Below are 16,040 nucleotides of genomic sequence, written 5' to 3'. Positions count from 1 at the left end.
GGGTTGTGGGTTTGATTCCCGGTCAGGTCACATACCCAGGTTGCGAGTTCAATCCCTGGTCCCATTGGGCATGTAAGGGGGGCAACCCATCAATGTTTCTCTCTCTCTCTCTCTCTCTCTCTCTCTTTCTCTCTCAAGTCAATAAAAACATATGTGTGGGCCTGGTTGGCTTGGCTCAGGGATTGAGCATTGACCTAGGATCTAGGAGATCTCAGTTCGATTCCCTGTCGGGGCACATGCCCGGGTTGCAGGCTCGATCCCCAGTGGGGGGCGTGCAGGAGGCAGCCGTTCAATGATTCTCTCATCATTGATGCTTCTATCTCTCTCACTCCCTCTCCTTTCCTCTCTCTGAAATCAATAAAGATATATTAAAAACAAACAAACAAACATATCCTTGGGTGAGGATTACAAAAAAATCAAAGCTGTCTATGTTGCCTCAGGAAGGAAACTTCCCTTTTGTATCATATTAATATTTATAAAAGAATGCCAGAAAACATCCCGTCAACATCACATTGCCAATAATAATCTTCATGGTTAACAACTCATTTTAGTCCCTATTACCTTTAATGATAATCTTTCTAAGCTGATGAGATGTACCTCACTAACTTCAAATTAAATAAAAACAAGTTCCAACTATACTTGACTTTTCTCATTAATTAATTCCCTCGAATTATCTCCTCTTCACCTGTTTCTGGCCTTTTAGGCATTTGCCAAGGCCTCGGTTAGCTGATAGCATAGGATTAAATAGGCCGCCTCTCACAGTGGATGGTACAGTTTTTTTATTTTTTTAACTGAGCACGTTTATCACTCCTTCAGTAATTTCTCTGCAGTACATCATCTTTTGTTGTTGTTATTGTCAATCCTCACCAGAGGACATTTTTTTCCATTGCTTTTCAGAGAGAGAGGGAGGGAGGGAGGAGAGGGAGAGAGAGAGTGAGATACATCTATGTGAGAGGCACACTGACTGGTTGCCTCCCCGTGGGGACAGAGAGCGAACCTGCAACCGAGATATATGCTCATGTCCAGGAATCGAACCCAAGACCCTTAGGTCTACTGGTCAATGTTCTAACCACTGAGCCAGGGCCGTAATCATCTTTTACACAGTGTACAAACATCTTAAATGCTAAACACATCATAAACTGTGGTTTTCAGTCAGAGGGTTGGAAGGGAGTTTAAGTTCAATGAATTTCTGGGGCACCTTGTTTTTATCACACAAGGCAGATTAGATTCTTAGCTATCTCTATTGTAAAGTCTCCAAAATAGAGAAGCTACTTTTTGTTTTGCCTTTAGTGAAGAAAGAGAATATCAGGTCCCCATGATCAAGAAAATAACATCTCATCATTTGTTATAAAAGATCATAAATGACCATCTAAATGATCTCATTAAATTTTTTTAAACACTGAATTTATTTTCCTAGTCTTTGTGGCTTTCCTCCTAAATTTTGACGGTTTTATAGAATTTTAGAATCTGGCAGTGACTATCACATTAGGTGGCCTGACCATTTTTATAATGAGAAAAATCACATATTTCCCATATTACATGTAAATATCTTAGACATGTGCATGAATTTTTAAAATAAATAATGACTAAAAGAAAATAAAAGCTTATTTAACTAAATTCTTTTTACTCAAAAAGGATCCCTGTTATGAGGGAAATCTGATCTTTCCTAAAAGGATCCATTGAACTATCATATTTAATTTAATAATTCTTGCATACATTCAAAATGATAATACAATGAAAAAGTTTTTTAATTTTCAACCTTAATCCTGAAGGAGGCATTTCTCCAGTGCTTTGTCAGTGTCTGAGCTGTCCGTCATTGAAATTATTACTTCACTGTTTTAAGAAATATTTTGTAATGTGTACTAAGTCACATTGACAGATGCATGACTACCACTGAAATAATAATAATATAAAAGCAAACTAAGAAAAGTTTGAAAGAAAAGAGGGCGGTTCACAAGCAGAAAATAAAGTGGCTAAAACAGGTGAGAGAGAAAAGAAACGGGGACAGGGATTTCTGCTGAAGTATAGCTCAGTAAAACATGATCTAATTGTTTATTCTATTTCACCTTAGTTATAATGATGTGTGTTCATTTCAGGCAAAGAAAGAGAATATTTAAGCTGAATATAGGTATCCTATAAATCCAAGTTCAACTGATGTTTTCTTATTCTATTGCTATTTGCAAATCTGCTTGAAAACTGCATCTCAAACTTAAAATTCTTGTTATAAAGTGTACAGCTGCTAAGTCCTAAAGCAATTATGCTAAAATATAAACAACAGTACCAACTGGAAAAATCTTCCCTGAAGATTTTAAAGAAAAGGAACAATCAACAGCCATCCTTCTAACTACATGATGCTTAAGAATTCTCCGTGGCTCCTGGGTTCCACGGCTCTACCCTTCACAATACGACACTAGCAAGTTTAAAGCGATATTATTCATGTATGGGCTTCTACCTCCACTCCGCCCCAGAATGGAGTTTCTATTTTCCATTAAGCAGTTTTTAAAGGAAAAGAGGAAAAAAAATGGGTTTGCTTCTTATCTTATTGTCAGACCTACAATTAAAACAATCACACATTCTCTGGAGGGGAAATTTACCAGGTTATCAGGTATCTTTACAGAATTACTTGCCCTCCAATAATTTGAAAATCATGCCCAATTTGGCATTCCTGAGACTTTATATTATTAATATAAATCTGATAACTGGCTACCCATTTAATATGGTCTTACATTTTGTGTCAAAGCAAACCTTTACGCTCATCAATTCTGTCACCAGTATGTGCAGGCCTTGCTTACGCCGGTGGATGCTGCCTCCCTCTCTGAGAACCACCTCCATCTCTTTCATTGGAAGATCGGAGAAACACAGTCTTCAGACACCACATACTAATAACTTCCCTTCCTATAATGCTTTACAGATTACAAAGAACTTTATCTGATTTTAGAACTGAGGAAAGTTTAAGTGATTTCCCAAGACCACATAATAGCAAGTAGATGTCTGATTCCTTGTCAGACAACTACCAAGGTCCTTCTACCATGGAACCTCCAAGAAAAACCTAATTTAAAGGCAAGACCAACTCAAAATTCTTATTTCTACTTCCTGGTATCCTTTGAAACTGGGCACATCTTTATTTGAATATCTGCAGGTATTTTACAAGGTTGTAAATTTCTTAATGCATGCTTTGGTCCTCTGGTCTTTCCATCTTCTCTATAACCACTTAACATACAGGGTGTCCCCCCCAAAATGTATACATACTTTGAATAATTATTAATTCCAATAGGTTAAATCAAAGAGAAAGAAAAATCAATTGAGCTATCAGCTCTTAAAGTGTGTATACATTTTGGGGCAGATACCATATATATTCTCAAAAAGAAAAATCCTTCAGAAGATATTTATACATTCACGACTTCCTGATCTAAAGTCCACTCTGCTACTCCTCCACTGTGAGAATTACTGTACAAACCCAAGAGTCATTAGCTATGGACAAGAGCAAAAAATAATAATAATAATAAAGGTTGTGTTAAAACAAATCAAAATATATAAAATAAATATCTGCTTAAGATGTGACAATTCTCAAAATATAAACTAGATTCCAAAAGAGTAGCCAGGTGATGAAATGATGAATACCAGTAATACCAGGAGACATGAAATTATATCAGGTACATAAAGGACAGTCTAAATGTAAAAATTTCCTTAACTACAGCTATGCATATATTGAGTTAGAATAAGATTGGTGCACAGCTTTATACAGTAACCTTTTTTTTTTTTTTGTACTGTGGACAATTCCTTTATTCTGGGTAGTATCTGTGGTAAGGACACATCTTTAGAGCACTGTTTGCTTATGTTACATATTTGTGATCCTTTACTTTCCCTTTTATACAGTCAGCAATATTAAATTACATTATAGCCTTAGCTCCTATGGAAATGGATCTGAATCATCAATTTTTTTATCTTATTAGCCCAATTCTATTTTTCCCTGAAGAAAGTCACCAAACTTAAATTTCTGATATGACTGATCAACTTCTACCCAACAGAAAGCTTAAATGGCACCAGCTCTTTTCCAATGTTTCAAGACATGAAAATTTAAAACATGGCACAAAGAAATCTAGTTGTTTTAAAATTTTAACTTAATTTATTAAATTAATAAAATTTAATTTAACTTTGACTCAGTTTTACTTTTCCCATTAATAATGAGTTTGTTACTCCAGGGCAAGGTGAATATTTTCTAATACCTGGGCTAACTGACCAGGATCTCAGTTGGTACCCTGTGGGCACCACTTATTCACAGAGACTCTATAGATATTTATGACTAAAACTTATAGGAATTTTAAATTACACATGGAAAGAAAGAGAAGGTAAAGTTATAATTTTAATTTGTGAAAAACTGAAAGCTGTGGTTGGGGCCTGCAAAAACCTCACCAAGTTTATTATATCTTATTCCTAATCTGCCACAGTCATTTAAAAAAACAGTAGGAAAAGCTAAGTAAGTACTAATCTGCAATGATATCTTGAGTACAAAATTAGCACTCTATGATGTACAAGACCTAGTCAGGGCTATCGATTTCCAGGATACTTTAGATTATTTTGTATCAATAGCTAATAGCATTAGTAATTTTTTAAACGAAAGTTAAAGGGTGTACCCAAATATGAGCTAATTCAGATTTATTTTAAAAAAACAGTCAATTCTTACGGAAGTGCAGAAATGCTTTGTATTCCTTTTTATGCTGTAGATTAAACATAGATTTTTAAGGTTATGATGAATGGGGTGCCTGACCTTATGGGCTTTTTTTTATTTAAAAAAAAGTACACTAAACAACCAGGTTCCAACTATGCAAAGTATTTCTTTAACTATTTGTGCAATTACCTAACTAGTACAAAAATATTTTCTTATGCAGAGATTAAACAAGCTCATCAAGTGCCAGGACATTCTTCCAACCACAACACTGTGCCCATAGAAATTTTATCACTATGAATGAAGTTACTGAATATAACAACAGTAACAAATAAACATTAAATCCCTTCTGAAAGTACTAGGAAATAAGAGTGTTATAAACATGAAGGAAAGCTAATTAACTCATGTAACAAAGGTGACACCTTAACATAGAGGAAGTTTTGTTTTAGAAGGAAAAAAATCAATTTCCCTATATATTACTATAAAAGTAACACAAATTAGGACTCTTATTAATTGTAGTATTGTTGGATTAAAAACAATAATAATTAAAATTAAATAATGATAGATATTTTTAAATTAATACATTCCACAGCACCATTATTAAAATTATCATTTTAAGGTCACGAAAAATCAAGATTAGTTTATGACCACTAGAGCATAAAAAAAGTAAACCTGATTTATAAATGCATGTGTGAATTCCAATGATGCTAGTAGGATTTAAAACTTTCAGTTGTATGTTCAGATTAGTCTCATCACATCATCACATACCTCTGTTCTCGATAGTTTCTTTTCATGGACAAGTAGAGAAGGGGGGAAAAAAAAGAATTAGTTACCTACAAAAGAGTATTAAGAGAGAGCACTAAACATAAAAGCTCTAGCATTCACTGAAAGGTCTCCACTATAGGATTCTGAACAGCAGAATTAAAATGCGGAGTACAAAGTCATACAAACACATAGTTCACTTATCTTTACGAGAAGTGACACCAAATGGTTAATAACAATATTTTCAAATGATTATTTCTTAAAGAATAAAAACTTCAGCTATTAAAAAGAGTAACTTTTCTCAATACTGACTGCATCATATTAAATATTTAGTCATGTTCTAAAGTCAATCCTATTTCAAATACAGGTATTCAGATGTGTGTATTGCTTTAAATAATAAACTTAAGTAATCAAGTTACTTATATAAATTAACTGTATTTTCAAAAATACAAATCATAATTCATTCCTTTTTAGATTCAATATATACCCACACTAAAGCTATTCCTAAGGATTTAAAATAGGGGAACATAAATGAACACGAGGACATTTGGTTTCATCATTTGTGATAAATCAGCTGAGTTCATTCACAGAGGTTATGATCTCCTAAGTGATTACTACTTTCTTACAAGCTTCGCAACAGAAATACTTCGCTCAAAGTTTAGTTTTCTGTTTTTTCATTTGGCCATATACTAAAATAAAATTACATGAGTTTTTAAATAAATCAATCTTAAAACTGTGTTCTAGGGGGTGTGGTCGCTCTGAGGCACCAGTGACTTTTAACTTTTGACTCAAAAGAGTTAATTTTTAACTTTCTATCGTGACCTAATTGTTACTATTTTGAAGACAAGTTAGAAAGGTTAAGCAACTGAATAGTGGGCTTCCTTCAAGATCAAGATAATGTTTCCATATGGATTTTGTTTGGAGCACATTTACCTGCAGATATAGTCCGTGTACCCAATAAGTATCTTGCTTAATGATAGATAACGAAGTTAAAAGTGCCAATTAGTTACTTATTATTTTTCATTCCTGAAACCATCAGATGGGAGGAAATATAAGCCCTAAATCTTTCTATTCAACATATTTTACTTTCTATTCTCTCAATTTGATTACCTAAGTCCCCCAGTTCCCAATGAGCATTCCTTATTTCCTAATCTGCCATTCCCTGACTCACTCCAAGGCTTGGAGAAAGGGTAGACAGTTTAATTGGAAGGATTAATGAGAAAATGAGTTCTGAGATCCTAAATCCATTTTTTAATTTGGAATAGAATATGTGAAATATATTAATGAAATTAATTTCTGTATTAACATTTTCTACATTCTCATTCTATTTTTAAACATATTCTGAGTAAGTTTAGTAACATTAAAACTTTCATCATTTACGTTCCAATTACTTATGAAGACAAAACTGCAGTACAGACAAGATTTGTCTTTTTCCTTAATTAATCTGCAAAGTTCATATATTTAGAATTGAAAATAAAAACAATGACACTTCAAAAAAATTCATAAAAATAAGAATGATATACAGAAAGAAGTACTTTTCATTCTAATCATTAAAACAAACGAGCAGAGGTTATTAGTAATAGGAGAAGAGGTTTAGGTTTCATATTTTCTGAAAGGTAACTTTTTCCAAGATTATAAAAATAAAATATCAACTTGCATCCGTAGGTGGCAGAAAATCACACAATATAGAACTAACCATTTTTCTTTCCCCTCTCACACAACAATGAAACCACTGAGCTACTTCAAAACAACAATGCTTGTGATGGCAGTTACTAATAGAAGTCTTGCATCAGGCAAGTCAAGATGGGGTTATTTCAACTGAGGTGTGAGGGGAGATCCAACAATAAATATACAGGAAGGCTTTCCTTTCAGACTGTAATTTTATAACTCCAAATGTTATGCTTAAATCAGCACATGCAAATATAAGTATACAATATACCTAATGACCTGCACATCAAAGAGGCCCAGAGGTATTGAGCATCTATGAGCTGGTAGAGAGCTAGATACTCATTTAATCAGGCCAAACCATTACTATTATGCTGTGCTCTCCTCGCTATGCTATGCTAAACTCTACTGTGCTGTCTGTGCTACTGTTAATAATGCCTTCCTCAAATGTCTCTCAGTATTTTAATGCTTTCGGCATACAAACTACTCTCTTTTCAGTCAAAGAAACTCAGGGTTCTGGACTCACCACAAGCAACAGCCATATACACTTTTAAAGATATTCCCTTTGATTCAGTTGGTTTAAGATCATGTCAGGTGAAAATAATAATAGCAAACAATTACATAGTGATTAGTCTATTGAAAGCTTTGGAGCAATTTTAAAGTATGACATAGTCTAATTCTCAAGTCTTTTAGCAACTAAGTTTGGTCTAGGAGGAGAAAGAAATGCTATAAAACAAGTCAATGCCTAGAATATCTAGCAAAAGTTGCAGGACTCCCAAATGCACAAACACCTAGGGCTGGGAGCTGAAATACCATCAGAATCAGCAGAACTACAGTTTTTAATTTGAAATATTAAAGGGAACTTAAGGTTCACCTTGTTTAAGTTTTAATTTATTAAAATTAAATAAGTTATATGAATACTAAGGACATTTTTCACATCCTAAGACTGAAGTACTTAAGTAAATTGAACATATAAAATATATAAATAAGCTTGGAATACTTGAAGCCACTTACTTAGCTAAATGCTTAAGGGGGTCTGATTTTCAAATTTTATATAGCATAGCTTTAAAAAATTTATAAATAGAACCAAAAAATTATAAGGTGAACTTTGAAGCTTAAGAAAGAATTTGGCTTTTTAAAGTTGTGACAAAGTTGAATTTTAGTTTTAACAAACATCTCTGAACAGTCTTTTCTTCACACAAAAATGCCTACATATTTAACAAATAGTGCCTCCTTCACACTGGTTGTGAAGATAGAGGTTTTGCCCTCAGCCCAATGCAGAGCCATCGTGAACACTCAGTAACAGATCTGCGGCTGCTCCTGTTGCTATCACTGTTATTTTTAAAGCACTAAGCTATCTAACTGACGATCTTGCCTAGATTTCTGGGCATGAGGTTAAGTCAAGAGAGAACCTGTGTCACCAAAGAGTAAGCCACATAACCTCTGTATAAGACATGATTTAGACTGATTTTAGTTCAAATAATGGTTTTAAGAAAATATTCAGTACTTTTAGAACAGATGAAAGTTATCTCAAAATCTAAAAAAAAAAAAAAAAAAAGATAAATTATCTTTATCTCTAATCATGCCAAGAACAATCATTGACTGACTGTTGAGCCAGACTGAGCTTCACTGTGGATATATTTATCCAATGACATAAAACTTTCTAGGTGTTCAATTCACTTGAACAAAATGTTTTAAAGTATATTTTGATAGTAAAAATACTGAGATATTTCACTTACTTATAACCCCATGCAGTTATTCCTAATATGAGGGCCAGCACTAAAATGGTGCCAGCAATTATGCCTATTATGATATTGGTACCAGCAACACCTGGAGGGAAAAAAGAAACAATGAAGATCAGTGTATGTGATTGAAATTTTGATATAAAATTCTTCCAGGAACTTTATTCTCCAGATTTGTAATCCTCACAACAACAGGATTATTTTAAAGTATTTTTTTAAGTAGGTATTTTTTAAAGGGAAGAAAAATCAACCATAACTTAGCAATGTGCAGCAATTGTTTTTATTTCAATAATTCTTTGTGTATGCTCCAATTCTTGCCCAAGTACATTTTGTGCAACTGTATTTTCCATGATTTTTCTGGAAAATATGATGAGCTCATTGAACTAAAGAAAGAATAAAGATAAGGGCAGGGAGAAGGGGCAATCCTACCATATTGGCCGAGGGCCCACTGGGGAAGAATTTGTAGAAATCTATGCTCCTCTTGACCCTGACCTCTTCCCCAGAAGTTCTAGGAATGTTACTGCTCATATCACTTCATTCTGACACCTAATCAAGGTCATTATTGCTCTCAGTTATGCATATGATATTTTGTCTCTCAAAGTAAACATAAGCTTCTTAAGGAAGAAAACATGTCTACAGATTTATATAATCAGTGCCCAGGTGGTGTAGATGATAAACGCCCTGGGCTTACAGTTCTCAGTCTTGGCAGTGATGGCCATGGCATCCTAAAGAAACACTAAAGGAAAAGAGAATCTGGTGAGCTGGAGACGGTGCTATTGAGACATGAGAGCAGGAGGCATCCGATTGGCAGAGGGTGAGGGCCAGGGCCAGGGCAGGCTGAAGCTTAGGACCCAGTAATGACTTCGTGTGTCAGCATCCATTGTCAGGCAGACTGAGATGTAATTCTTAAGGGGATCATGGCAGAGAGAGTGGCCCAGTGAGTCAAAGACTTGGTCAACAAGCCCAAGTAACAGCCCAAGAGCAGAAAAGGCAGGTCAGAGGGCTGGCTTTGATACCAGGAGACCTGTTTTGCTGATAATTATTTGTATCATATGTTTTAGTCACATGTTTCACCCAGAGCAGCTCAGATCTCTCCTTGTCTGCTGCACTCCTGAGGCATTCTTCTAAACATCAAAGATCAGTAATCATAGGCAACTGGAGCAGATTCCAGTTCCCCAAAACCGAAGAGGCAGCCTCTCTATCTGCAGGCCCTCTGTAGTCAGGCCAGACAGCAGGACTAGGGCATCTGAGGAGACTGGCAGACTCTACCCTGCCCAGGTCCTCTGTGGGATGGGTAGATGCTGATGCCAGAGGACCCCTGGGTCACTGGGATTTTCCCACTCTAAGACCTAGCATGCCTGTCTTCCCTTCCTTTTCTTCTAGGAATTTAAGAGGGGACAATAAATCTGGATGCTAACCCTGATTATTTCTAAGGAACGGTATGACTTTTGACAAGTAACTTAAATCAATGGACCTGAATAGCCTCAATAGCCTCATCTCTGCTGGAATAAACTCCAGACTACCCATGCTAAGACTAAGAATACCAAACTCTTAATCATTCTGTGGCTTTATTTGTTAAAGCTGCATTGGCTAAGATTTTTAACCTGTCTGGATGATCAGAATGAACATACTCCTTTATTCTCTCCTTTGGAAGTGAACGGGTTTTAGGACTTGAGCATTACTTAATGCAAAAGAATACTCAATAATGAAATGATAAAATAGTTTAAAAGGGGACACTTAACTCCAAGGTCTGTGTTCTTTCAGCTATCTCCATTTAATTTCTACTTGTCTATTTGGGTCAATCTAGCTTTTAGAACTGCACCTGTTATTTCTGACACATGTCCATAAACCCCTTCCAGGCACCCTGGCCAAGGTTACTAGTTCTAGGATTATATACAGTTCAGGCTATAGAACTGAGGTTGAATACAAATGAAATTCTAGGATAAACAATATTAAAGTCAACTAAAAATTTAAAAATCAATTCTTCTATTTCTTATTTATTCCATCCCAAAATATAAAATTCTTCCTTCAAATTCAGACAGTTAAGAAGTATGACTACTTTCCTAATTTAAAAAAAAATGCTAGGGTTCATTGTCAGCTCCAAACAAGTACTGTATAATACTTGAAAAAAACCTCAGACTGATGAGGACAAGAAAATGTTAAATCAATAGATTAAGTTATATTCAATATTACATATCATTACAATTTAATGGAAATGATCCGTTTCATAATGTGGAACCAGATGTATATTATAATTCATCACTCTGTGGATTTAACTAATACTTGAGTTATAAAAATAATTCAAATGAAACTATCTGAAGGGCAGTTTTCTCCTTCCTTGTGTATAAAGGCTACCTAATGGTACCAAATGAAGGACCTACCGTTGCCGGACAGAGTTATACCAGCCTTTTCATCGTCGTTGTGAGGGAAGTAAGTGCTGCAGTCTGCCCCGGTCCAGTGTCTGTTACACACACACTTCAGCTCATTACTGCAAACCTGAAATCCAAAATCAATCTAGAGTAAATGTCAACTCTCCTGTGCAAAGGCATGAAAAATAAGCATCCACTTCCAATTATTATATGCCTAGAATTGGATGGTACTGAAAAATTATTGGTACTTTCTTCCTAATGCTAATTACTTATTTGTTACTCAAGTGCCTAAAAAATATTTTCAAGAGATCAACAGTTGACCCAAAGGGAATAATAAATTTTAACAGAAGGATAAATTTATGTCTAAAAATCAATAAAGTTATTATTTTGAATTTCATTAAATTTTATAAAAGGGAGATTTAAAAAACTAAGCAGAAATAAAATCATTTGCTAATTATCCAATACAAAGGTTTCTTTCTTCCAAAAGAGTCTTTATACTAAAACTTTATTCCTCTTTTAGGAAGCAGATGAGATAAAGAGAACTCTGACAAAGAGGAGGGGAAGGCTGATGCTTTGCAGTGGTCTGAGAAGAAAGCTTCACAAAGCCATAACCCTGGCACCTCAACACAAGCTACACAGATGAGCTGCCTCGCTGTCATGGGAAATAAGAGCTACCTCAAACAAAGCGCAGGAAAAATTTCACATAAAAATGGCACCAAGTTTTTAAAAATTATCAGACAATAATCTGTTTTCATTTATATATCCAGGAAACAGAATCTATACCTAGCTCTTATAATTCAAAACCACTTTAAATGGAGTGGGATGCAGGGGAGAATTCAGCTGGGTTTGAGATCAGAGTTCTTCGGGAGACAGGGTTTCACTGGGTGGGTTGTCTTTTGTCTGGTCTAATTTGCAAGAGGAAAACCTCCGTCCACATCTAAATGTAACTGTTATATATGATTAACAAATTGCAGATCTCAAATTAATTCAGATTAATAAATTTCTGCAGATTAACAAATATGCAGGAAGAAAAAGGTTTAGGCTTAGAGTCAGAAGGCCTGAGTTTGATTCCCCATTTCACCACTGTCTTTTTTGGGGGGGTCTTTTTTCTGGTTTAAAATAAATTTTTATTACCCAGATTATTTTTTTTCTTGTGTCTCATTTTTTTCTTGTTCTTTTTAAATAACAATAAATTCAAGCTCTGGAAAGCTTGCCTTTGTCTTGTAAAACAAAACAAAGCAAAGCTTTTATATCATTTGCTAACCTGACCTCATTTTGAGAGAGAGATGGTAGTAATTTTGCAAGATTAAAATTTATATCATGAACGATGCAGGCTTAAGTGTGGTGCTACTAAAAGGACACAATAGCATGTTGACAAAATTATTATCTGCTTGGTGACATTTATGGAAAAGAAGCCGCTGCAAATTTCTAAAACAACAGTTAACTCTGTTAAGAAATTCTCAAGTGTCTGACAGGCCAAAAAGAGAATGAGGTTGGTAAAATGCTGTGACAGTTTGAATAAAATACTGGATCTGAGAGTTCCTGGAGCTGGGATATGCAAAATAGGGTTGTAGGTTGGGCCATGCTTACAATGGTGTCAAGTTCAAATAAACCACTGTGACAACAGACCGCTTCTAGGGTCACATGCTTTTCCAGGGCTTTCTGTCCTGGATGCTGGCAGGCAGTGTGCTCAGTCGTATTCCTATATAGATGCTGTATTTCCAATAGAGCCCTGAAGCCCAAACGTGAGAAAGGAAGAGATGGAATGAACACCTTAAGCAAGTCTGCAGAGAAAATATCCCCTTTCTTCATGGCTCCTCTTCTCCTCAGGCTTCGAGAAACAACATTTAGGGTGCCTGAAGTAGAATTCCTTAGGTGGAATGTTGTCAGGCCTACTGGACCTGTCGGACACCCAGGCTACACTTTCTTCGAAGCACCGATTTCTTTCTCCCCTACAACTTCTTATGACTGAGAGCTGTGGTCCCTGCTGGTGTGATTTCCACACCAAACAGAGCCTGCCCATCCTCTCGTGGGGAAAGGCCATCACAGTGAAAATGGCCTGTGAACTACTCTGTCCTGATTCATGCTGTGCATCCAAAAGAATCTCCTCTGTATCTCCACTGTAGATAGAGGACAAGGAAAGGACGTATTCTAGCCCCATTTTCCCCACTGCTATTGTCACGGCCAGTGCTGCCGTTCGTGGGGAGCTCCACCCGGAAACTGGTGAGGCTGCTCCCCTTCCTCACAGTCATTATTGTGAAGGGGCGGTGGCTGCTCTACTAAATGAGACGACACTGCAGGGCAGCTGGAAGAACCGTGGCAGCAGCTGGACTGGCTCCGGTTCTTGGCAGCAACACAGCCACCACCAGTCTTATCAACAGAGCTCACCAGGTCGATTGGCTTTTCCACATATCAGTTTCCATATCACACAACAGCACCAGTGACATAGTGACAAGTGCACAGTAAGTGAACAGAGTCATAGCTAACATTTATTGAACGCTATGTCACAGGCATTGTGATAAGTATCGTAAGTTACAAATACTAACTCATTGATTTGTCACAGTCCTGTAAAACAGGCAGTATTATTTTTTCTACTTCACAGAGGAAGAAAGGCTAAATAATCTGCTAAGTAATTAGAGTCAGAGAGGCTAAGTAACTTGCCCAATCTCACCCAGTTAGTAAGAATAGAGCTGGGAGTCAAACTCAGACTGTCTGAGTCGGAGTCTACATTCTTAACTGCACAATGTACAGCCCGTAAATCTATCTACTCTATTTCTCATTTCAACTTTCGCCACATATTCAGAGTTGAGTTACTTTAAGTCAAAAATACATAGGATTTAACATCTCTGTATATGAATAATTATTATAAATGATCTGAATGCTACCTGCTACCTGAATTACTTGTGTCTGTCACTCTTTTAACAAATGGCTATTTAACACAATTTTTTTGGTCTCTGTGTTATATACTCAGGATTTCTAGATGAACAAGGCATGGTAACTCATTAGCATGGATGACCAAGAAAAGTTTCCACTGTCCTTTCCCCTCTCCGCCCAAAATGTATTTCCCCCTAACATCCTCTTATTAATGAAAGAAGGCTTAGCAGACCCCTTTCTAGGAGCGGAGCTACTTAAGACAAGCCTTCTCCATTCTCAGGGGCCATAAGAATTCCTACCCACTGGAAGTGTAACAAGTAGGAAGGCCTCCCTAAGGAAATTCCTGGCATATCCCTGGGGAGACGCATGGAATTACCAGGACTGCAGGCTCACAATCCCAGAACAGAGATCCTTTACCTCAACTGGATAATAAACCAGTTCAAGCACAGAATCTGGAATAAGGGTAAGAAGAAAATCACAGCACATGCCAAAAGAAAAGGAACCAAAAAAGGTTCTGTTGGTATAGGAATTCCTTACTGACAGTGACAAAACTGTAATCACTAATAGAGCATGTTTATTTAACTTATAAATTAGATGAAGAGATATATGCCTGAAAGCATGGAATTTCGTCTTTTAAACACTGTCACTCTTTCTATTTGTCTGTGAGAAACGTTTCCCTAAATTATTCTGTTTTTATGTCTAGGTGTTCTCCTCAGCTCATTCACACTGGTGTGGCTATAGTTACTTACGGTCTGTCCGAATCAGCCAGTGCCTGGGCCACACCAGTTATTAAATATTGTGGCCACTTCCCTGTCTTTTACTCCCTTTTTGTCCCACTATAGTTTGTTAAAATGTGTCTCTTAGATCACTTGTAGAAAACTGGCATTACAGTATTTGAGATCACACTAATATAATAAGAAGGGAAGATAAAAAAATTTGGTTAGGAAGATTACATGTTCCTTATTCCCAGGCTTTTGCAGATTACACAACAGACATATTCAAATGACTATGACAAGATAACTGTCTGCACGCTAGCTTAGAAACAGGGATGAGCATGTTTTGCATTATTACAGAAATAAGTAGTTTAGGGTCATATCTATTTCTGTGATATAAAAGAAATGAGTAATTTCCCATGGCAAGGTACTGAATACTTACTCCATTTCCTGAACAAACAAGGCCTTCTTTATTGCTTAAGCAAGTACTAAAGTTGAAGGAGGCCACAGGAAGACACCTGTGTTCTAAGCACATCATTTGGGGACCACAAGGTGTCCCATCTTCTACGTAGCCAAGATCTACATCTTCTTCAAGCTTAACATGCCCACCACTGACAATAGAGAGGGAAACAATGGGATTCCATTAATTCACATTCATTTTGAGAATATGTGTAAACACTGAAAAGTAGGCAGTATCACTTTCTATATTTTCTATATATTATCTAATAAAAAATGAGAGTATAAGCATTTTCCTCTAAATGGAGAAAGCAATTTCATCTTTTGATCTAATTCTGAGATATTAATATAGCTTTGGATTTAAACATAATTATTATAACAAGTGCATGAATTAGATAGTTTTATCATTTTGCCTTGGATATTAAGTCAAGTAAGTCATTATTACTAGTATTTGATTCGATAAGTAAACAGGTTTCAAGATTTCAAACATGTTTTAAACAAAATGAGAACTGATTTTGGTTTACATTTCTCAAAACGATTGCTACATTTACAAATGACATTTGAGAATGGCTTAACTATTGTAACGCCACTATTCAATATAGCAATCCTACATATTATGTAGGAATTAAAAAAATAAACGATATTGAAAATGTATATTCATAATCAATTTATCCATATGGTACCATTTCAATAACTCCATTCTTTTTATTTTTATTAACTTTTATGAAAATTTTACATGCATAGAGTTTAAAGAGTCAAATAGATAAATTAATTCTTTATATGTCAAAATCTC

General features: G+C 35.7%; 1 protein-coding gene and 1 pseudogene across 12 annotated transcripts in view; both read right to left on the bottom strand.

Annotated features, from left to right (window-relative positions):
* ADAM22 (ADAM metallopeptidase domain 22) overlaps positions 1-16,040 on the bottom strand; it is a gene marked incomplete at its 3' end in the record, with an annotated part of 186,572 nt that overhangs the window by 19,710 nt on the left and 150,822 nt on the right. For 6 of the 11 annotated variants that reach the window (XM_081147528.1, XM_081147520.1, XM_081147523.1 and 3 more), the window contains exons 23-26: positions 15,234-15,402; positions 11,217-11,331; positions 8,833-8,923; positions 5,435-5,452 (exon numbers count right to left, since the gene is read on the bottom strand). In XM_081147528.1, coding sequence (XP_081003654.1) covers positions 5,435-5,452; positions 8,833-8,923; positions 11,217-11,331; positions 15,234-15,402 — 393 coding nt within the window. Of the gene's footprint in view, positions 1-5,434; positions 5,453-8,815; positions 8,924-11,216; positions 11,332-15,233; positions 15,403-16,040 lie in introns of all 11 variants that reach the window. The other 5 variants (XM_081147529.1, XM_081147522.1, XM_081147524.1 and 2 more) reach the window with 2 other exon arrangements.
* On the bottom strand, positions 12,845-14,564 carry LOC308562013 (BCL2/adenovirus E1B 19 kDa protein-interacting protein 3-like pseudogene; annotated as a pseudogene). The gene is made up of 2 exons: positions 14,496-14,564; positions 12,845-13,604 (listed from the first exon to the last, which is right to left on the bottom strand). The product of its transcript is annotated as a BCL2/adenovirus E1B 19 kDa protein-interacting protein 3-like pseudogene (transcript).

Source organism: Miniopterus schreibersii (assembly GCF_964146895.1).
Source record: "Miniopterus schreibersii genome assembly, chromosome: 9".
Classification (NCBI taxonomy): domain Eukaryota; kingdom Metazoa; phylum Chordata; class Mammalia; order Chiroptera; family Miniopteridae; genus Miniopterus; species Miniopterus schreibersii.
The sequence above is the reverse complement of the archived record's forward strand: the minus strand, read 5'-3'. Positions and strand labels throughout refer to the sequence as shown.